We start from the raw sequence: 25,097 nt of genomic DNA on the forward strand, positions 1-25,097 counted from the left end.
TAAATTTATTACTGATCTCAAACTGACTTTAAAAATAACATTTTACAAATTAAAAGTTAAGTTATAGCTAATTTTGTCATAACTAAGATAACCTTTATAACCTTTTGCAATAACTGACTCAGCATTTAAATAAGCTTTAAATAAAAATCTGTATTTAGAAAAGAAGAAAAATGCAATAATATATTTTGCTTTAAAAGTTTTTAAAAATGATACTTGATATTTATGTATATATATTATTGTTCGTCTGTATATCTATTACTATATATTATTGTTCGTCTGTATATCTATTACTATATATTATTGTTCGCTTGTATATCTATTAATATATATTATTGTTCGTCTGTACGTCTATTACTATATATTATTGTTTGTCTGTATATCTATTACTATATATTATTGTTTGTCTGTATATCTATTACTATATATTATTGTTTGTCTGTATATCTATTACTATATATTATTGTTCGTCTGTATATCTATTACTATATATTATTGTTTGTCTGTATATCTATTACTATATATTATTGTTCGTCTGTATATCTATTACTATGTATTACTGTTCGTCTGTATATCTACTACTATACAAATATATATTTGATATCTATGATATCTAAAATCTAATATGTTTTAAGTTGTAAAAGGCCAACAAAAAAATATCATCAAAATAATTTTTGACCATCAAAAGTACTCCTAAATATAAACCTTTATTATTTACATGTCTTTGAGGTGATCTAAGAAAGAAAATTTTTTTTTTACTTTAAACCCGCCATGTAAAAGATTGTTATGTACCTAATTTCAGGTTGATACCTCATTCTATTCATTAAATATTGCTATTTAATGATAAAAAAAGCAATAATTCAGCATTAATAAGATAAATTTTCCTAGTTTACATTATACCTTTACATTAAATTAGAACATGGTGACATGAGCATGCTGATTTGACATGGAATGACCCTACTGTCAAATTAAAACCTGTTTAAAAAATAATAATAATAAACAAGCGATAGACAGAAGAATGCTAACAGTGGAATAAAAAAGTCATAAAGTCATATTTTAAATTCTGTATCATATTTTAAATTCTGTCATTTTTTTTTTAAATATGGCATTAGCATTATTACAAAACAAAATCAAACTAAATTTTAATATAAAAAAGGAAAATAAGAAATCTTAGAAATCTAAGAAATCTTAGAAAAAAAGACATTTTGATTTACTATTCTTTAAAAATTTATTAAGAACATAAGGTTTCCATAAATATCATTTATAAAAGCTATTTATTTGAAGAACACCTTTAAAAGCTATTAAATTGGAGAACATCTCTAAAATAAGAAAAGAAAAAAAGAAGAAAAAAAGCACACAAATTTTCTAAATATCTGTGAGTTTACAAATAAAATATCTTTTTGTACACAATATTTTAAAAACAAATTAAAGAAGTTTAAAAAAAATATGTATTGTAATACTTCAAAGAAAAAAAAAATTACACATGATCTAATGAAGGATCTTCATTTTCATTTTCATAAAATGTTTCTAAAAGGAATATGGCTTTATTCCTTACTTTGTCAGACTCACTACATTCCAAACCTTCTAAATATGATGGACCATCTAAAGCAGAAAATATTTTTTCTCCTTCACCTCCCTGCTTTATAAGAAGTTCAAAAAAATGTAAGGCAATGAACTTCAGTTCATTGCTTGGCACCGTAAGAAAATCAATAAAGTGTTGAATAGTTTCTTTTGTAGCAGCAAGTGCACCAACTTCTTTATCATAAGAAATAATATTACACATACATATAGCAGCCTAAAATAAAAAAATACAAATTAGTTCACTCTTCCAAGCTAATATTTGGCTAGTCCTAAACTAAAATGTAGTCAAAAACATCAAACAATTTTTTTTGTTGTAGCAACATAAGATTTAATTACTTATTTACACAAATATTTAACAAATTTGCAAATTTTAAAGCACATATTTTTGTGCTTTAAAATTTGCAAATTTGTTAACTATTTCAAAATATTTTGAATTATGTGCTATCTGAAAATGATATTGAGTGTAGCTCAGGCATTACAATAACATTAATGTCAAACATTGTGGTTCCTTAGGCAAGACCCTGGGCAAAATACTCTTCCTCCCCTCACCACTTATAGGCCATATATATATATATATATATATATATATATATATATATATATATATATATATATATATATATATATATATATATATATATATATATATATATCCCCTCACCACTTATATATATATATATATATATATATATATATATATATATATATATATATATATATATATATATATATATATATATATATATATATATATATATATATATATATATATATATATATACACACACACACACACACATTAAGTTCTTTATCAAAACACAACTTAAGGTAAAGACATTCTTCAGTGAAACAATTTTAAAATTTGCTATATTTTTATATTGCTAATATTTTTATTAAAAGACTAGCTTTTATTATCAAATAATTTCATTTCATAATATTGAATTGAAAACTATAGTTTAAGTTTTAAAATATAATTTTTAAGCGTATTAATCATTTAGTTTTATGAGTTGGCCATTTTGCAACAAAAGCATGTTAATCATTTGTTTATATGATTCATACAATCATCATAATTATATTTTACAAATAACTGAATTATAAAATTATTTTACAATATAACAATTTTTAAGCGCTACGAGTCTTATTTAAGCAGATTTCTAATCATTCTATTTAGCTACTAGGCTACTATTATTCTATTTAGTCACTAGACTGTAATAAAGTACTTTGTAGTTACACTGGAGAAAAAAACAAAAAAAAAATTATTATTTGTTATCAAACTTGAAATTCAAAATTAAACAAAATTTCAAGAACAAAAAGTAAAAAAAAACTGGTTGACCATTTTCCCAACAAATAAAAAAGCCTGTTTTTTTAACTCAACTTTCTATTCTGTATTTTATTAACTCAAACTCACATTTTAATAAAACATTTAATACTGTTTATTTCAAAACAAAAAATGAAAATGAACAAGTAAATCTAGTTAATATTTAATTTTAAAATAAAGTTCTATATAAAGGTTTACAGATTATTTTATAACCAACACTCACCTCTTTTTTGATTTCATATGCTGATAATAGATGTCGAGATATGTTAGGAATCAGAAGTTTAACAGACTCAATGTAATTTTTGAGATCAAAGTTGCATGCAAAAATATTGGCTAACACCCAAAGACACTCTTTAATTAAATGTCTTTTGTTAGAAAATAGAAAGTTATTGAGCGTTTCCAGTAGACTACCATTTTCTAATGTAAATATTGAACTTAGATTTGAAATACTTTTGATGCCTATGATGTTACCTACATTTAAAGAAGAAATAAAACAGTTTAAATGTTATAAAAAAAATATCCTAAATATAAAAGTTATTGAAATTTAACACTTTTTTTAATTTTAATGCTCATGGTTCCGCAATTGTGTAGTTTAAATGGGTTTCCATAAGGCTGTTTTCTCATTTAAATATAACATTATGGAAGAGTTGAAACAATTTTGTACAACCTGATGTCTTTGATATTTCAACCTATTTTGCAGATCAGTAACAGCAGAAAAGTATTTTTTATTATACTGTCACTAAAAAGATTCCCATTCCCAGTGTTTAAGGTCAGCAAAATATTGCAGATTGCGTTTCTATGTTTTATGGTTAAACCTTTGTATCATTTTTTTTTACCGACCTCTAAAAGATTGAGGTCGTCAAATAATTGCGAACCAAAATTGCTTTTCACACCTTCGCGATTAGTTTTTTCTTAAAAAAACGATTTTGCATTTTTTTTAAATTTTTTTTTAAATTTTGCATATTTTTTGGCCACTCTGAAAAGAAATGTTTTTATTTAAGTTTTTTTATTAGACATCATAAAGTACATCACGCTAAATTTATCCTTTAATAATATGAATATTTGATAATATTTCTTGTGAACTAAAAGCTTTCAATTCATTCTCAACCTTTAAAACCAGTTTGTTCTACTTTTTATTAAAAAAATATAGTTAATGTTTATAATTTCTAAAATTATTTTTGTTCTCTTTAGTATAGTCTTTTTGTTTTTTTAATTTCTATTATATATTTTGTTATCATTACTATTGCTTATTGTTATTTTTATAAATATTTACATTACTATTATTAACTACTTTTAACTATTATTACTAATATTAATATTGTTGTTATTATTGTTATTATTATTATTGTTATTAACATTGTTATTTTTATGTTATAAAGTTTATTATTGTTATTATATATTGTGAAAAATAGCTTTATATTTATTTTAATTAGATATTATTAACATTAGTAGGTGTTTACTTTATATTAGTAAATTTACTATTTGTAAACATCCTTGAATGTGAAATCTCAATTCAGAAATAAATGATTGATTTAAATAGAAGTTTGATGATTTGCTCTTTTGCGCAAAGATTTTCATTCAAGATAAAGCGCTTTGAATTTAAATTACTTTGTATCTCTGCATGGAAGCCAATAATATTTTAATGTCATATTTAATTTGATTTACTGAAAGGATAAAGTACATCACAGTAAATTTACCAATAAACTAAATCAAAACAATCAGTTAAGTTACTACAGTAAATTACATTTACTCAACTATTAAATTTATTTATTATACTTAAAGGCTCGCAAAAGTTAGCCATACAAATGTTTCTATTTATATCTTATATGTTGTTAACAGATAATATAATCTTTTAACTAAAAATTATTTTAACAAGAAATCTTGAATAGAATATAAAAAATGCGATATCATTTTTTAATATTTTTGCATTTTATTTAAAGTGACATCAAGATTAAACATTTTCTATAAATATGCAAGTTATTTTTAGAAATGTTTTTAAAAAAGAAATCTATTTGAACCAAACCAAATATTTTTCTCACTTTTTATTACAAAACAATTTGAATGAAAAAATTGAATTGAAAACATTAACTTATAAACCATTTGAATGAAAAAATTATTTATACTTATATATATATATATATATATATATATATATATATATATATATATTTATATATATATATATATATATATATATATATATATATATATATATATATATATATATGTATATATATATACACACACACACACACACATATATATATATATATATATATATATATATATATATATATATATATATATATATATATATATATATATATATATATATATATATTTATATATATATTTATATTTATATATATACATATATATGAACTCTGTTTAATTTACAAAATTAATACTCACCTAAATCACGCAATAAAGGAGTAACAGCAAACAGATATTCTTGTTGGTGAGGTCTAACTTTGCAAAGCCAATGAACCAAACAAGGCAAAATACCTTTCTCAACAAACACTAAACAATGATTTTCATCCATGGTCATATATGAAAGTAGCCATGCTAACTCTCCTATAATATTCAGATCTGTAGTTAAATTATTTAGTATTTCAATAAGGGTGTTTGGTATAGCTGAGTCAAAAAGTTCAGATATTACTAGTTCAGGTGATCGAGCCATATTGCAAAGAGCAAATAGAGATGCTTGCAAAGCACCAGAGTAGTTTTTCTGGAAAAAAAAAATAACACAAATGTAAACTGGTATTGAAACTAATGATGCCTATAATTAAATATATTAGTTTGAATCCTAAAATAACTAAAAAACTCATAAAATAATATATTTGGTTCAAAAGTATTTAACAACTAAATCAAAAATAAAGTTTTAAGTTGTTCAGAAATTTTTTATTGTGCCTCTTAAAACTTTTAAAGTACAACATACATGTTCATACACTCTTAAACTTAAAGGACAACAAACATGTTTACACACATCATTCTTAAACTTCAAGTACATTTTCACATACTCAACCATTAGTAAATCTGAATTAGTTATAAGCAATTTAAAATTTTAAAGTCCAACTCATTATTTTGTTTATAATAAAAAATAAAAAGTTGTACACATTAAAACAATTTAAAATTACCTTCTATGATTAAATTAATTAATCAATAGATAACTTTAAACAAAAATTAATAATTTTAATGTAGAGGACATTTGGCTAACACTTTTAAATTTATATAAATTAAACTGTTTAAGCCATTGTTTATAAAGAAGTTAATATTATTATGCAGTTAATATTATGCAGTTAATTTTTTTTTTAAACATTTTTAAAAAACATTTATTGCATAACTTATAAGCAAGCGCAACTTAATAGAATTTAAAATGGTAGCAATTTTTTTTAAATATACAATTAAACAACAATAAATTCGAATTGTAATATCCCTTGGCAGCAGGCTATTTCATTGTGACATCAGGGATGTTATGCATTCATAGTTATACACATTCATATATATACATATAAACATATATATATATATATATATATATATATATATATATATATATATATATATATATATATACACATATATATATATACCTATATATATACATATACATACATATACATATATACATTTATATGTATATATAGGGCAATTCCAAGAAGTCACACACGGAAATTTGTATATATTTTGTCTATTATTTTCATAATAATAAATCTGGCGATCTCCAATTTACTCTCATTTAATTCTAACCTATATAAATATTTTGTAAACAAAATATGGTATACATTAGTAATGTTAACAACAAATAAATTAAGCTTGAAGCGGAATCACACACAGAACAGAAAAACTCAAATTTTAGTTACTAGATAAACAAACTTTAATTCCTTAAAAAATATAAGCTTCAGCGTTATATATATATTTTTTAAATGATGTTTTAAATATTAGTAAAGCTTTCCAGAAAGTTACACGATTGCACTATGTATCATAGAGTCACAGCAATCGTTTAAATGCAGTTCATAAATGATCACGCACAGAAGTCACACATGGAAGTTGCAAATTTTTTAATTTCATGTAGATATTTTTAAGAAAATAAATTGCTTGTGAGTATTTTAAGTGAAATATTATACTTCTACAACTCGTATTTAATATATTTTCAATGAGAAACGACAGTCATCGATTATTTCTAACTAAAGTATAGCAATTTGAAAATTGTTTTTTTTTTTGTAACTGTAGTGATTATTTCGCACAAAAAAAAAAAGATCAAAATATATTTAATTTATTCAGGTAGCCTAAAATATGATGAGAATACTTTTGTTATAAATGTTTTTTAAGAAAATCTTAATAGTATGCATAATGTTAAGCCCCAGCTTTTAATTTCTAAAACACAGAAAAATAAAAAATCACGCACAAAAATGGAAATGCCCTATATACATGTACAGTACTGTGAATATGTTTTAGACCACTTGCATAATTAGACGTATTTACAATTTTTTAGATAAATTAAATGTTTGTTTTTACTTTTAAAAGTTTAGTTTGCATTTTTAGATTCATTAAATGGATTTTTAATATCTTTAATATCATTTTTAGATTCATTAAATGGATAAAATATCTTTAATAGAGAGACAAAAAGTTATTGTGCTTCATGAAGAAGGTTATCCGCAGCGCCAAATTATGTCCAAAACAGGATATTCGAAGACTGCTGTTGCAGAAATCATTAAAAATTTAGAAACTGGCTCCCTTAAAGATAGAAAGAAAAGTGGTAGACCTCCTAAGCTAACAAAAGATGAATATAAATATTTAAAAAGCCTTTCTTTAAGAAATAGGAAAAAAACATCGACCAAGTTGGCAAAGGACATTAACACAGCAACTGGAAAAAATGTCAGCACTTCTTGTATTTGACAACACCTACACCAATCGGGATTAAGAGGGTGTGTTGTAATTCAACAACCATTATTACAGCATGGCAATAAAGAAAAACGACTTAAATATGCAAAACAACACAAAAATTGGGCCCAGGAAATGTTTAATCGGGTTCTGTACACCGATGAGTCCAAATTCGAAATTTTTGAAACAAAAAGACGCTAATATGTTCGAAAAAGAATTGGAGAACCCTATCAGCCCGAGTGTTTAAAGCCTATTATTAAACACAGATGAGGCTGTATACAAGTTTGGGGCTGTTTATCTTCATCTGGAGTAGGTGATTTGATCAAAATAGAGGGGCGACTCTACGGGGAACTTTAAGTGGATATCCTAAAGCACCATGCTGTATCTTCCAAAATAAAACTAATAGGTCATAATTTTATTCTGCAGCGGGACAATGACCCAAAACATTGTTCCCAAGTGGCAAAAAATTATATAAATGAAATGGCAAAGGTAGGAGTACTGGAATTAATGACCTGGCCTTCCCAGAGTCCAGATTTAAATATAATTGAGCATATTTGGGATTACCTGGACAGAAAGAAGGTCGAACATGCTCCCCGAAATGCTGAAGAATGTTTTGAAGTACTTCAAAGAAAATGGCATAATATACCCCAGGATTTTATAACTAACTTGTATGAATCTATTCCCCGGCGAATATCGGCTATGATTAAGGCAAAAGGAGGACATAGTAGATATTAGAATTTTTTTATGAAGTTTGACATTAAAAAGTTTGTAGTTGCTCCATATTTTGTGTGAACTACATGTGTTTTAATAAGTTTATAATATAGAACTACAAACTAAAATATTAGAGGATTCTCCAGAATTTTTTTAAAAAATGTAAGTGGTCTAAAACATATTTACACTACTGTATATGTATGTATGTATATATATATATATATATATATATATATATATATATATATATATATATATATATATATATATATATATATATATATATAAAGATATATATATATATAAAGATATATATATATATAAAGATATATATATAAATATATATATATAATTATATATATATATATATATATATAAATTTAATATTTATATTTATCTATTTTTATTTTACGCCTGTAATGTCTTCTTTTTTGACGGTTTGATTTATATAGTTTTGTAACAACTTTGTAACGTTTTTTATTACACCTGATGATGCTATCTGCAAAAGGTCAGCGAAATATTGTGTAAATATATAATTACATCGAAATATATTTAAAACAAAAAGTTTATACACAGCCATTTTAATCAAATTTAACAAATATAAATATCGTATAACAAGAATATGACTTTAAAAGATTTTATTACTGCTCTTTACGGCAAAGAGATTCACAAAAAAACGAAGAAAAAAACAAAAAACACGAAGATACGAAAAGCAAACGAAAAATCTTCTTCAAAAAAGAATAGAAAATTGAAAGGTGAAAATAAAATGAATAAAAACAAGAGAACTTGGAGACCATTTATTTTGTTCAAAAAAATTTTAACTGACGCCATTATACCATTTAATAAAAACTATTTTTATTTTACTGTAATGCCTTCTTTTTTGACGGTTTGATTTATGTAGTTTTGTAACAATTTTGTAACGTTTTTTATTACACCTGATGATGCTGACAGCAAAAGGTCAGCGAAATATTGTGTATATATATATATATATATATATATATATATATATATATATATATATATATATATATATATATATATATATATATATAGGCCTTGTTTTAAATGAAAAATGCTTAACGCAATATTATGAATTTGACGTCATAAAATTCTCTTTATTTTTTTATTTTTTAAAAACTTTTTTTTAATTGTTGCAAAAATATTAATTATTGCAAAATGAGTTAAATGTTATTCAACTTCTTCTTTATTATTTCTATAAGGGAACTTTTATTTTTTATTTCTTTTAATATTAGATTTAATATCACATTTTAAAAATGTTTGATATTAACAAATTTCATTACTTTCTCAACACTTGCATAAATAAATTAAAATATGTTAAATTTTTGAATTTTTAAATGATTCTTTCTTAAATTCTAATTGCGGCTTTGCAACTACAAATGATTTTTTATTTAAAAAAAATTAGAGAATAACAAATAAAAAAATTACATTAATTTATTTACTTTATTTATTAAAAGTTTACTATTTTATTAACGATTTTGTTGTGAAAGCAAAGATTATTTTTCCAAATATCATTTAATCAAATTATATCGCTGTATATATCATTTGTTAAAAAATAATCGCTGCGATTTAAGTTGCGTTATAAAAACAGTTAAACTTACCTTTTGTGCAAATTTTTGATGCAGCCGTTTATTTAAAATTTAATTTTGAGCAAAAAAAAAAATGTTCAAGTAGGAAAACTGAAAAAACAATTGTGATAAAAATGAGCTCCTTTTTTTTTAGGAACAAATAAAATTAAATATTGAACAATATTTAGTGATACTTTTAAATAAATTTGACAGTTAAGTTAAACCCAAACATTAACTTTAACTTTAATAAACTTAAATATATTTTTTAAATCACAATTAAATTATATATTTTTTAAATCTAAATTAAATTATATTATATTTTTTATCAGAATATAATTATATATTTTTATTAAATTAGTTTTAAATTAAATCATATATTTTTTATCAGAATTAAATTATGTTACTATAATCTTTGTTTCAAGCTTAAAGTATTAGTGTTTTTCAAGCGAAAAAATCAATCATTACAATAAAATAAAAACAAATTATGAATAAATTTTTAATTTTGAGTTTTTTTTATTAGTAAATAGTGCTTATATCTAACATAATTGTCATTCAAACTTTTTGTAACAAATATTTTTACATGAATGCCATTTAAAAGTTAATGTGCTTATTTTAAAAATTAATTACTTCTTTTATCTTATTGTTTATTGAGTAATTTAAAAGTTAAAAAATGATAAAAAGTCGCTTAACCAGAATAAATGCTTAGTATTCACGTAAAATCACTTAAGGCATATGTAAATTGCTCTAGATGTTATGCTTTAAAACAAGGTCTGATATATATATATATATATATATATATATATATATATATATATATATATATATATATATATATATATATATATATCTTTTTCAAGAAAGGCATTATATGCGCAAAAAATTTTTTTTTTCGACAACTTGGTCACAGTTTTTTGCATATATTGATAATTTGCATGTTTTAAAAAATGCGTGGAAAAAACCAAACTAATTTAACGGGAAAATTAAAAATAGACAAACCATAAACTGAAAAAAGAAACGTAATAAATGATAAAATAAATAAAGGATAAACCAGAGAAAATAAAAGCATAAAACTAATATGTGTGTAATGTCATGTTTTAAGTGTAGTAAGATACACTTTACAGACTATTTGTTATAATTTATATTTTTCTAGAGTGAAACTTTAAATAGATTGTGTAAACATAACATAAACTTTTTAATTCCTCAGATACAAACTTATAATATATATCCTCAATAAAAAGCTATTTTTCATAAAAAACTGGAAAAAAATAGTGGGTTTAAAAATATGTTTTGATTTTCTGATAGATTTATGTAATTTATGATCAAATTAACTAACAAATCAAAGAAAATTTCAAATTTTTTCTTTAAACAGACGGAATATTTTCTTGTTGAAATAATTTTTTTAAATAAAACAACACAAATAATGATAATAGAAATATCAATATACTAAATACGTACCTTTTTCACAAGATCAACTAATGGTTTAACTACTCCTTGCTCTTTGAGTAACACTCTACACTCTGCATCATCTGCAGCCATATTTCCTAATGCCCAAGCACTCTGATTAATAAGAAGCTCAGATCCACTTTCTAAATATGTAATTAAATAAGGTGCTGTTGATTTAACAACAAACAACATCTTTTTATGATCATTTGCTGACATATTTGTGATACACCAAGAGGCTTCAAGTTGCAGAGTTGAATCATTACCAGTTAGATAACCCACAAGAGTGTAAACAGAATTATCAATATCCAAGAAAGCATCTACAAAATCTTGTGAATATGAAAATGCAAGACGTAGGTAGTGAAGTTGAGATTGAGTATTAGATGATGGTCTTTTTATAAGCTTTGTGACTTCCTTCACTTTTTCAATGTTGAAATCTGATAACTCCCCTTGATGAGGATCATCCTCTTTTTTCGGAAACCTTATAAAAAAATATATGTATATATTAAAATACTCAAAAGAGACTATGTTGCTAAAATATATTTGGCAGTTAAAAGAAAAAAAATATTTATTTTAAATTAAATTGGTCTATTCTAAAAACTTCACCTGCCTATAATAATCTTTCTAAAAAATGTATGTTATGTTTGCAAGAAAAATTTGAAATTATTATCCATATGGACCAAGAAAATTTATTAAACAAAAAATCTGAATTAATTTGTAAATGCAGGTATAAAAATCAAGTTTTCCCAGGAAACTGGATCAGTAAAATTTACTAAACAAAAAATCAGAATTAATTTGAAAATGCAGGTATAAAAATCAAGTTTTCCCAGGAAACTGAATCAATAAAATTTACTAAACAAAAAATTAGAATTAATTTGTAAATGCAGTATAAAAATCCAGCCTTCCCAGAAAATGCATGCAATTTTTCGTCTTGTATGTCCACACATGAGTATTTTATTTTAGACAACTTGATCATGGCTGTTAGCAAGTTTTTTTATATAAGACGTTGATGAAAAAATAAAAAGTTTCAAAAACAAAGGAAGCAAAACTAACAAAATAGGAAATTCAAATAGATTTAAATAGAAAAAAAGGTAATAATTTAAATAATTTGTGTATTGTTTTTATTTTTGTTTCTTAAAAGTGGTTGTTATTTTCGGTAACAAAATAGGACATTAAAACGCATGTGTTTTCTGGGAAGGCTTGAAAAATAGATACCTTTTAAAAACTATAAAATCAAATGGCAAAACTAAAACTAAAATTATAATTCTAAAGACATCTTTTTCACAACTACACTTAGTGGTTTCAACACAACTACAGTTTTTATAAAATGGATTATAACAATTTCCATTTTCCTGTAAAATATTTTTTCTACAACTTGAAGTTTTCATATATATATATATATATATATATATATATATATATATATATATATATATATATATATATATATATATATATATATATATATATATATATATATATATATATATATATATGTTTATGTATATATATACATAAATGTGTATATTATATATAATTATGTATATATTATATATAATTATGTATATATATACATAAATGTGTATATTATATACATAAATGTGTATATATATGTGCATGTGTGTGTATATATATATATATATATATATATATATATATATATATATATATATATATATATGTACATATCTATATATATATATATATATATATATATATATCTATACATACATATATATATATATATATACAACTCTCGGAATTTGGAAAAATGAGGTCGGCATTAACTTGTCGATCTCAATCATTTAGAGGTCGGCATCAGGTCAGCAAAAAAAAAGTTGATACCAAGGTCTTACCATAAAACATAGAAACGAGGTTGCCAATTTTTTGCCTGCCTCAAACAATTTTAGGTTGACAATTAGAATGGCATTGCCGACCCCAATTTTGAGGTCTGCATACATACATACATATATATATATATATATATATATATATATATATATATATATATATATATATATATATATATATATATATAAAAGAAGTTATATAAATAGTGAAACCTCTAAATAGCATACAAGGATTGTGAGTTTTAAAATATTTCAAAATTAAGTTTACTCCATAGCAATATGCTATTTATAGTTAAAGTTTGAGTCCATGGTCACTCCTAGATATTTTAGGTTGGAAGGCAAAACTTAAATATAATTCTTTAGACTATAGTTGCCTTTTATACTTTTGCATAATAAAGGAGGTGCAAAATATTTACTAGAAACATTTTACAAATAGGGTAGTACCATTTCCAACTGCCACATATCTACCAAGAGTATGAACCTATTAATAGCAACAGCCTAATCTTGGCAATGATTTATGTCATGATACAAACAATGTTGATGTTTTAAATGAAAAAATGTTTTAAAGAACAATTAAGTCGTTAGTTAAGTTCTTAAATTAACAAAAAATAATGTTTAAATCATTAACATACAAAAAATAATGTTCATCCTAATACTACTCTACTAACAATACGAATTGGGTTTAATAGAGAACATCTGACTTTAACTTGTTAATATCTATTGATGAGAAATACAGTAATCTATTCAAGGTTATGTTCTTATCTTATGGAAGATTAACTAATAGTTTGAAATGTGAGACAGAGTAAAAGATTTTTGGAAATCAATTTTATAACATATGATTACAAGTGGTATGATAAACAAAATTAACAAAACCAACTCATGAACAACTCATGATTTAAAAAATAAAAAATCATATGAAAGAAAAATGAAAAATTTATGCTTTCAGATGGACAACTGTTTTTAATCTATGTACTTTAAATTTAAAATTCTTATGTTTTAAGATGGATGACTGTTTTTAATCTATGTACTTTCAAATCAAAATTCTTATGTTTTAAGAAAGATTATTGAATATAGAATGATCCAAAACCCTTGTTTTAAAGTGAAAAGTGGCGGGCCATTTACATATGCGTTAAGCCATTTCAGTCGAAGCCACATTTTATCAATTTTTAATATTTAAACAAGTCTAAAGATATCATGTAGGCTGTAATATAAAAGAAGTAATTAACTTTATAAAAAACAACTTATGAAGTTAAATGACGATTACGTAAAAAAGTTTGAATGACAATTACATTAGATATTAGCGCTATTTTATTCTATTAAGAAATTTTTATCAACCTAACTTTTCCATCAAAAATGTTCAGCAAAAGAAAAAGAAAAAAAGATGTTATATGTTACGTAAAAAAAAAATCATAAAAGAAATTTAATAAAAAAAACTTTTTTTTATCATCTTGCAAGAATATTTAGACAATATCTCACAAAAAACAACAAAAATAATTACCGAATCAAAAATAAATAAATAAAAACATACAAAAATATTAGCTAAAAATTAGTTCATGTTAAATTTTATTTTGTATCAACTTTTTTAATATTATAACTTTTTTGTCTGTTTGTTTTCTTATATTGATTGATTACATCAACAACAAAAAAAACATTACAAACTTTAAATGACATCTTTTTAAGAGTTTATTTTTTTTTATAATTAAATAAAAAACCTCTTCTATAGATATAATTCTATTATTAATTTTTCAAAATAATATTTTGAAAGAGTTTAGAGAAGATACCCTTGTTATCAAAAATAAATATACTTGATAACATTATCAAGTATAAATATATTTAGTAACAGTCTAAACTCCCTCGATATATTGTATTGAAAAATTATAAACAGAGTTATATCTAAAGAAGTTTTTTATTTTTTATTAGTTTTATTTTTTTATTAGCTTTATTTTTTTATTAGTTTATTTTTTTTTATTAGTTTTATTTTATATTAGTTTTTTTATTATATTTATATATATTACAAGTATTTATGCTTGAATAAAAAAAAACTCTTGCAATGTCTTCATTAATATTTGTAAGAAGAAGAATAGTAAAGAAAAATAATAGTTTATAATAGTTACATCAGTTTTATATAATTAACAGATTGTGAAATGTCAAAAAAGTGAAAACGGAAATTTCCTTATAATTTAGAAAAAATTTTGACTAAAAAAATTTAAATTTCTTGTAAACATGTTGTAACACAACATCAAAAAATGTTTATTAAGTATACATTTAACTTTTTGTTGTAATGGAAGATAAAGCACAATGGTATATATTTTTTTATAAATAGTATTTAAAAACTTAAATCTTGGTTTGTAACAAAAAAAAGCACTGGTAAAGTAATTAACTTTTTTTTTTGCATCAAGTAATATTTTTTGTTTGTAATATTATTTAAATTTGTTTAATTTTTTAAAAATAAAAAAACTATTATTTGCAAAGCCGCAATTATTGGAAATAATGGAGAAAAAAAATTAACATATTTTAATTCATTTGTAATAATGTAGAGAAACAAAAGAAATTAATTTATTTTAAATGACAATAAAAAATGTAATAATAAATTTATTTAATATTAAAAAACAAAACAAAATTGAAACAAAATAGACATTACACAATATGTACATTTACAAAATAATACTTCTAGATTTGTTTTTCTTAATTAGTAAATTAAACTTGTTTTGTGGTAATTTATTTTATTGAGGAAGTTTAAAAATTTAATATCCTTAAATATAACAAAAAAGTTAAAATAATTTATGACATCAAAATCACGAAGAGCTAATGTGCTAAGCTGTTTTTATTTAAAACAAGGCCTGCAAACAGTTTTAACATGCACATTCATCGAAACTGCAAAAATGCTAAAAGTTTCAGAGTTTAGAAAGCATGTCTGGAAGGTAATGAAAATTTTATCACAAGATTTATCTCCAAAGATATGGGGACAATACCCTGTTAACCATATAAATCCATATACTTGCAGATCAAAACTCTTATACTTTTATAAAAATCATTAATATAGAATGTGTAATTTTTTTTTTTTTTGATATCATCAAGGCTGCATAGGTTTTTTGAGCATCAAAATTAAATTTACTATTACTGTTACTATTATTTAAATTACTATAATTTTTTTTTTTTGTAAATAATTTTATTATTTTATTTTGCTAAGTACTGCCTTTAATTTTGTTCTTAAGTGCTTAAAACATGGGAGGAGACATTTATTAATTTTCTGAAATTTTTGTGACCCACTACAAGCTTATTAAGACCCCTCCTGTTTATTAATTTTTACTTGTTACCAACAAAAAACAACATCTCAAAACTAACAAAAAAATCATAAAAATATATATATCAGTCACCAGGGTTGGGGTTCAAATACATATTTGAATTTGAAATTGTATTTGTATTTGGTATTTATGGGCTAAATTTGTATTGGATTTGATTAAAAAACTTTATAAATATTTTTATTTGTATTTGATTGAAATATATTTGTTACAATGTTTTTACAAAAAAAAAAACACCAATAACTAGATTGATTAGTGTTTTTTTGTAAAAAAACAATATTTTTGAGATTTTTTTGTTCATTTTTAACACTAAAATAAGTTAAAGATTTGTTTTTAAGGGATGAGTCCTTAATAAAGGATGTTTATTAATTTTTGGAAAATTTTCCCACCCACCCCAAGCTTATTAAGACCCCCCATCCCCCTGTTTATTAATTTTTACTTGTTGTTAGCAAAAACTTTATATATCAAAACTGAAAAATAAAAATCAGTGAAAATTGGCCTTAAAAATTAGAAAAAAAAAGTCACTAAAAAAAACAAAACCTTTCAGTGTAAAGAGGCTTTAAAAATCCCCAACCTAATAAATCTCGATTTGTCGAAAATGAGCTTTTGGTTTATTTCTCACCAGAGTATAAAACTTATATCAGCATATTATATCCTATTGAAATTATGATAAAACACCTGTTTAAAATAGCGCATTTGACCGCAAGCCATGCTAGAGTTAAATAGTTTTAAGTGTGTTTGAAAAAAATATTAGTTCGGATTTATAAACTGAACTTTTTTATAAAAAAATACTTATATCGTAACATAAAAAAATCTTCTATTTAAAAAATCTTTGTATTTTTTTAAAACCTAATATACAAATATTTGTATTTGTATTTGGAAAATGCTGATTACATATATTTGTAATTGAATTTGTATTTGGAAATCTGAAATAAACGTATTTGTATTTGCACTTGTGCAAATGTATTTGACCTCAGCCCAGTCCCCCAGCCCAGTCACTGATAAGAATAAAATTGTAGACCTTAATAAAATCTCTTAAATCTTGATCTGTCAAAAAACAAGATTTTTGTTTATTTTTTATCATTCTCTTTAATATGAACACAACATGTTTTGGAGGTTTGGGTTCTCTTTAAGGTATGAGTTTATTTGATAAATTACAGAGGTTTTTTTTAATTTTATTTTTTCTTATTTTAACTTTTTTATTTTAATTTATAACTCCGGATAACTCTGTAATAAATTAAAAATTTGCAATAAGAAAAATATAAAATACAATTAATAAAAATTTTGATTCAATTCATGAATAAGATGAACAATACCAAATAATTTACATATTATATAAACTCATTCCTTGCTAACACATTAGGTAATAGAAGTATATAATAATTATCATAATAATTAATAAAATTCCATTCCTGGTCGTTTGTTAAGTCTTGTACTCTATTTTTTATTTCTTCATGATTTTAATCTAATAGGCAAATGTTTTTATAGCTGCTTTTTAAGAAAACCAAAAATTTTTCAATCGGATTAAGTTTAGGGAAATAGGGTGGGAGATATTTATACAATATGTTGTTCTCATTTAATATTATTAAAATACAATCTCAATTTTGAATATATACTTTCGCATTTTTTAAACATAGTTTTTAAAAAACAGGGCTATGCAGAAATATAATTTCTTTTATGCGGAAATACAAATTAAATTATGCAGAACTATAAATTAAACTATGCAAAAGTATAAATTAAATTATGCAGAAATATAAATTAAAACAAGCAAATCAAAATAAGAAAATATAAACAAAGAAATATAAAATTAAAATAAGAAATTAAAAAAAGACCTTGTAATTTATTAAACAAACTCAATTTTTAAGATTGAAATGGCTGCCATCAAGCTTATATTTTATTATTTAAAAAAAAAACTTTAAAAATTAATTTTTTTAGTTATCTGATCAGCACAAAAACCATTCAAATAGAGTTTTTAAGATAGGAGTAAATATTTTTGGCGGTTTTCTACCAGTTATTTTAGAAAAAATAAAAAAGCATTTGTTTTTCTGTTATGATTTATTATTATACATACAATCAAAAAATAATAATTTTACTGTGATGCATCTCAGTATATATCTATTTCAATTTTTTATTTATTTTTATTGGATATTTGTTAAAATCAGTAAAAAATATTTTTTAAATTAAAATACGTTTTTCAAGCCTTCCCAGGAAGGGCATGAGGTTGCACCCCTTGTTCATCCATGCTTAAAGTAATTTTTTTAGACAACTTGACCACATTTTTATATAGTAAGAGTTATAAGAATTTGCAGCAAAATAAAACTATAAGAAACTAGAGAAAATAAAACAGCATTTCTTGAAGAGTGGAAAAGAAGAATATACGAAATAGAAAATCTGAATAAAGTAAGTTTAAAAAAATTGAATATTAAAAAGAAATATGAATAAACGCTTAAAGCAATTTTTTTAGACAACTTGACGTTTTTATTTAGTAAGCGTTATAAGAATTTGCAAAATAAAATTATAAGAAACTAGAGAGAATAAGAAAGAGATTCTCGAAGAAAGGAAACTTTATTATCTGCGCTAGAAACAACAACAATTCTTAAATTTGTTTTTCAAATGTTTTTGCTAAACTTTACTGTTTTTATCAGTGCACAGGAAAGCGAGAAAACTAATTACTATTTATTATTAGAAAAAAAAAAAAAATTTTTTTAAACAAGTTTTTCATGTAAAAAAATAAAGTCATTAATACTTATATTTGAATATAAAATATTTGCGACCCCCATGAAAATAGTCTGCACTTATGATGGATTATCCAAATTATGCATTTAAACCTGATAGTTTATTTTTTGATGAACTTTATTGGCAATGCTCCAAAAGCTTGTGGGCTAGTGCATTGTTAATTTACTGAACTTTTTAACAAAATTTTTTAGGAGCCTATTCAAAACTTTTTTTTATGTTTTTAAATACATTTTTTTTAAACAGAGCAATCATTATATTCATTAATTATAGTAATTTAAAAACCAGCAAAAAAAAAGAAACTACTTTCACATCTGATTTATTGAAAATGATACGCGACTTACTTGATTTGGAAAAGAAGTTAAAGAAATAAGATAAACTTTGAGATTGTCGTATATTTGTGTTTTGAAAAATGCAAACAAAATCCTCGCCAATATACCAGATTCTGAAATTAATATTAGAAAAGGAAGAAGGTGTTATGACAAATCTGATATAAGAAATGCAATCAGCACTGTGAAAAGATATATAACATAGATAACTTACTAACACAAGCTGGAATCTGTGATAATCTGGCTATATCAGGGTTTCATGTGTCTCAGAGGTTTGTTTCAAGGCAACTTAAAGTATTGAAAATAATAAGAAAGCATTTATCACTGGTTCTGCAAGAAAGGAAGATTACAAAACTCTTGATTTAAGAAAGAGTTATGCAAGAGAGATTCAACATATATCAACGATAAAATAAGTTTTCTCTGATGAAATGGGACTCAATGCCCACAGTGGCAACAGTATTCCATACATGGACCGATTTGAGATTTATAGAAAAAAAGAATAGAATCCAGAGTAAGAAAGTGTTGAGCATAATAAAGAGATGCAACCTTAGCAGATGCTAATTTTGCAATTGATTGATCCAAAAAAGATCAGAAGTGTTAATCTTAGAAGATGAAGGGTAGATCGTATATTTATGAATGGTAATGTACTCATTGAGTACATTACCATTCATAAATATACGAAGATCTGAGTTATTGCGATAATGATTGACTGAAAAAAATTGGATTTTATCTGAATAAAAGTTCACCAGCTAATGTGAGTCCATGCTGTAGCAGAAGTGAGATCCTTTTCAAGCTCAAACGCTTGGAGGGGCCAAGCAATCAGAGAGTGTTGGCTTCTTATCATGACAAAAATAAATAGAAGTATCATCAGCAAACAATGCTATCTTAGATGTGAGAATATCTAAAAAATTGTAAATGTAAATTAAAAAGAGAATAGGGCCAAGGATTGAACCTAGAGGAACCCCTAAAGTTACAGGATATGAAGAGCCATCAAGGACAAATTTTATACTACAATTGGAAAGGAAGGATTCAATAATTTTAAAGATGTTACCAGAAACACTATAAGAGGAAAGCTTATGGAGAACCCCAGCATGTCATACTTTATCAAAAGCTTTAGAAATGTCAAGAGCGATGGCCTTAATCTCTCAACCACTATCTAATGCATAATAAAACTTATCGGTTGTTATTGTTAGCAAATCAGCTGTAAAACAAGAAGTTCGAAATCTATATTGATGATCAGAAAGTTATTAGATTCAAGATGAGAGATTAAGTGTTTGTTAATTAAATATTCAAAAACCTTGCTTATGGTAGGAAGAAGACTAATGGGATGGTGGTTAGACGAGTCAGATCGCTCTTCAGAATTTTTGAAAATAGGGATAACAGATACCGCTTTCCTCAAATTAAAAGTGAAAATTTCCTCTTTTCTGGCAAATAACTATGCATAAAATACACATAGAGTAAAACGGTGCTAAATGAAAGCACAATTGCCGTATTACTATTAATAAACCCTAAGCCGTAACAAAGGGCTTCAAAAGTAGCCTCAACAATACACACCAAAAGTACAAAAAGAAACACCATCCATCTGCAACATGGCATTGTTAGTACTCTGATATTTTACAGCTGTTAATGAAATCAGCCTCTCTGAGAGCTACCACAGAGTTCGGGAAACCTAATTACTAGCTGGTCTCAAAACCATAAAACTGAGTTTCAGAGCTGTACCCTCATTAGGAATGAGGGTACATCTCAGAAACAGAATGAGTTTCCTAGTCATAAAAACACAGACACAAGCAAAACCCATGCATTGAGTCAAGAAGATCCAGCATTCAAATACCCTAACTGGAAACAATGTATTATAAATATATCTGTGCCAGCCTAATAGATGAAAAAGGGGTGCAAGGCTGGTCAATAGATAGAATCTGTTTACCCCTTAAGTCTTTTCTTAGAAGGCCTTCTACAAGACAGTAGCTGGATGCATTTAACATATGCCAAAGATAAGTATTTTTATTGAGACACCATCTCTAGCATTTACTCAACCAAGTGCCTCAAGGGAGGGGGTTTTTTTAAGTCGGAGTTGGCTTCTGCTAGCCTTTGCCTAAAAAAGCGTATACTACAAGGTAGCAGGACATGAAGCAGGTTGTACTGGGTTACATGTTACCAGTAGCCAGAGTTTATTTAATATGTAAATTAAATGATTAACTGATATTGTTCACCTTATTCATAAATTTCATACAATTTTTTTTTCTATTTATTATATTTTATATTTTTCTCATTTCAGACTTTTAATTTATTTTTGGGTTATGTGGAATTGTAAATTAAAATAAGAAAATACAAAAATAAAATAAGAAATTTTTAAAAAAAACAACCTGTAGTTTATAAAATAAACTCATTCCTTGAGTTTGAAATGGCTGCACCAAGCTTATCTTAACTTTTTTTAAAAACTTTAGAAAATCTTAATTATATTTTCTCAATTTAATTGATATTTCCACATAAATAATTTATATTTTCGCATAAAATAAATTTTATTTCCGCATAATATAATTCATATTTCCGCATAAAATAATCTATATTTTTGCATAATTAAATTTATATTTACATATAACCCTGTAATATTGTCTATAGGTTCAAGTTTGATTCAAAGTCTGCTTTATATCCGCGTCCCTGGTAGTACCGCGCTCAACTTGTTTCTACGCGCAGTGGCCTTATTCGTCAAGGTTCGTGTTTCGGAGTTATAGAGTTGAGAGAGGGTGATAACCACAAGTAGCCTCCTCATCTGTAGTGACCTTCTCGGCTTTGGGGAGGTGAATTAAAAAAAATATATATATCCTGCTCCCCTAAAACACCTTACATCATTTAGAAGACAATATTGGTACCCAAGGTAAGGAAATAATTGGACAAATACTGGTGATGTTAAATCACAGTACATTTTCTATATGTTTTTGACGGAATATATTTAATGTTTTATGTACAAAATTTTAAATAAATTTTTTTTTTAATCTGCGGATCATGGCTTGATGTTGCCTTAACTTGAATGTTTGTAATTGCGATTTTTCTGCATATTTAAAGTTCATATTTAATTCATATTCAAAAGTGATAAAAATAACAATCTGACGTGTGAGTAATATGAAGCACCTAAGCAATTAAAAAGCAATAATAATATTGATATACATCCATTTGATAAACAAATGGACTTTGTAAAGATCCCTCAAAACAAAGCAATAGAAAAAATTCAAGAACAAATTGGGCCAACTAAAATTATTTTAATTTGAGCTTTTCACTTTTAATTTGGGGTCTCAAACCGATGTTTTTCAATAAATATTTGAGATTGTGAAATACAGTCAAATCAAGAAAATACCCAATGTCTCTTTATAAATGCTAGTGGTAAAGTACCAAGACCCTTGTTTAGTAAATCAAGTTCATCTTGTTGTAAAATATATGAATATATATTTTGAATAATACTTTGGTATTTAAATAAAAAGCTTATGGATTATGGATAGGGAAAAATTTTTTTTTTCATGAGTTATAATGATAGTTATAATAATGCATTTTTTAATCAATTTTATTGGTTTATTATGTACATTATTTTTGTCCAGCATTATTTCTCTGTTAAGTCTTTTATTTTTAATATCTATTTTCAGAGTTTTTATTATAACTAATAAACCTTTTGAAAATGTAAAAAACAAATTTACATAATATATAAAAAAACAAAAAACAACCTCTTATTGGAAGAAAAAAAATTTACAATAATAAATCAATTATAAACTAAAAAAACAAAATATTTTGTAAAATAAAATAAGGTCATTAAAAAAAAAAAAAAGGATAAAGAAAATTAACATAAAAGAGAAAAAAGAAAGTTTAAAAATATAAATCACTAATAAATAATAACATTAATAATAGCAATAACAATAATAAAATAATAATATGTATAAAATAATATTAAAAAAAATAATTATAATATGGTAACTAAAATTATAATTAATGATAAAACAATAGTAAAAATAATTTATAATTATTATTTATATTATAGATATTATTTATAACTATGATAGTAAGTATAAAAATAAACATAACAACTGCAATAAAATTATAAAAATAATAATAAAGCTATTAAAACTACAGGACCATTATCACTATTATTATAAATAATATTATTAATATAACTAAAACAAAGATATTAATAATAATAATAGTATTTAAATTAAAATCAATAGTATAAATTAAATTTAAATTTTTTTTTTCATACAGTAATATATTGAAGCAATAATAAAAAAAGATATAAATAGTATTCGTTAGATGTTTACTCATTTTACACTATTATCACATATATATATATATATATATATATATATATATATATATATATATATATATATATATATATATATATATATATATATATATATATATATATATATATACATATATATATATATATATATATATATATATATATATATATATATATATATATATATACATATATATATATATATATATATATTATATATATATATATATAATATATATAATATATATAATATATATATATATATATATATATATATATATATATATATATATATATATATATATATCATAAAACAGGGTTTTCACATCAAATAACTTTGTTTTCACACTAAACATTTAATTATGTTTATATTTAAAATGGTTTGTTGATATGTTTTAATGAAATGTGCTGTGACACATGATTATTATTATTTCATTTAAAATTCAATTGTTTTATAATTTGTTATAGTTTTACTTATCATATAATTGCTATTATTCAAGTTAAAAACCTTTTTCTAGATAGAACTTGATTACGAGAAACTTTCCTGATTTCATTACAAAACTCTCTGTTTCTGTCTTTAAGCAATGACAAATTACAACTATGTTGTTTATAGTTACTCTTTAAGTTTTCTTCCGTCATTTTCTTTGTCAAAACATTTGGCCATATAAAACTTTCTTATAGATTTTTGCGCGTCATTATCCGGTTTGAAGTAATTTTTTCTAATGCAATGCAAAATTTTTTCTAATTCAAATGCAAAACACTTAATTACAAATAAATACACTATCTGACATGTTGGTCATTGGAGCACGTTTAGAATATAAATAATTGAGGTAATGAAATCGGTGCTACCGATAAATTTATTTTATTTTTTTGGAGCCATATATTTTCTTATAACTGATAAGAGAATTTTTAAACCACTAAAGACTCCTACTAATTAAACTTAATAACGAATAATTCTGTAATCAATAGAAAAAAGCGTTTCCTGAAAGAAAAAGAAAAAAAGTCAAAAATTCCAAGTCACAATAAAATCCTGAATTGTCTAAAATGGATAACTAAAAACTTGGACTGATTCTTATTCATA

The 25,097-nt window shown here is 23.6% G+C and overlaps 1 protein-coding gene across 1 annotated transcript; it reads right to left on the reverse strand.

Moving 5' to 3' along the window:
- Positions 1 to 1,046: 1,046 nt before the first annotated feature.
- LOC101240017 (importin subunit alpha-6) lies at positions 1,047 to 24,758 on the reverse strand. Its single transcript, XM_065800926.1, has 5 exons — positions 24,525 to 24,758; positions 11,533 to 11,998; positions 5,309 to 5,624; positions 3,120 to 3,367; positions 1,047 to 1,792 (listed from the first exon to the last, which is right to left on the reverse strand). The coding sequence occupies exons 1-5, from the start codon at positions 24,653 to 24,655 to the stop codon at positions 1,475 to 1,477; spliced, it is 1,479 nt and encodes a 492-aa protein (XP_065656998.1). The 5' UTR covers positions 24,656 to 24,758; the 3' UTR covers positions 1,047 to 1,474.
- Between the last annotated feature and the right edge of the window lie 339 nt (positions 24,759 to 25,097).

The sequence above is a fragment of the Hydra vulgaris genome, chromosome 07 (assembly GCF_038396675.1).
Source record: "Hydra vulgaris chromosome 07, alternate assembly HydraT2T_AEP".
Lineage (NCBI taxonomy): Eukaryota > Metazoa > Cnidaria > Hydrozoa > Anthoathecata > Hydridae > Hydra > Hydra vulgaris.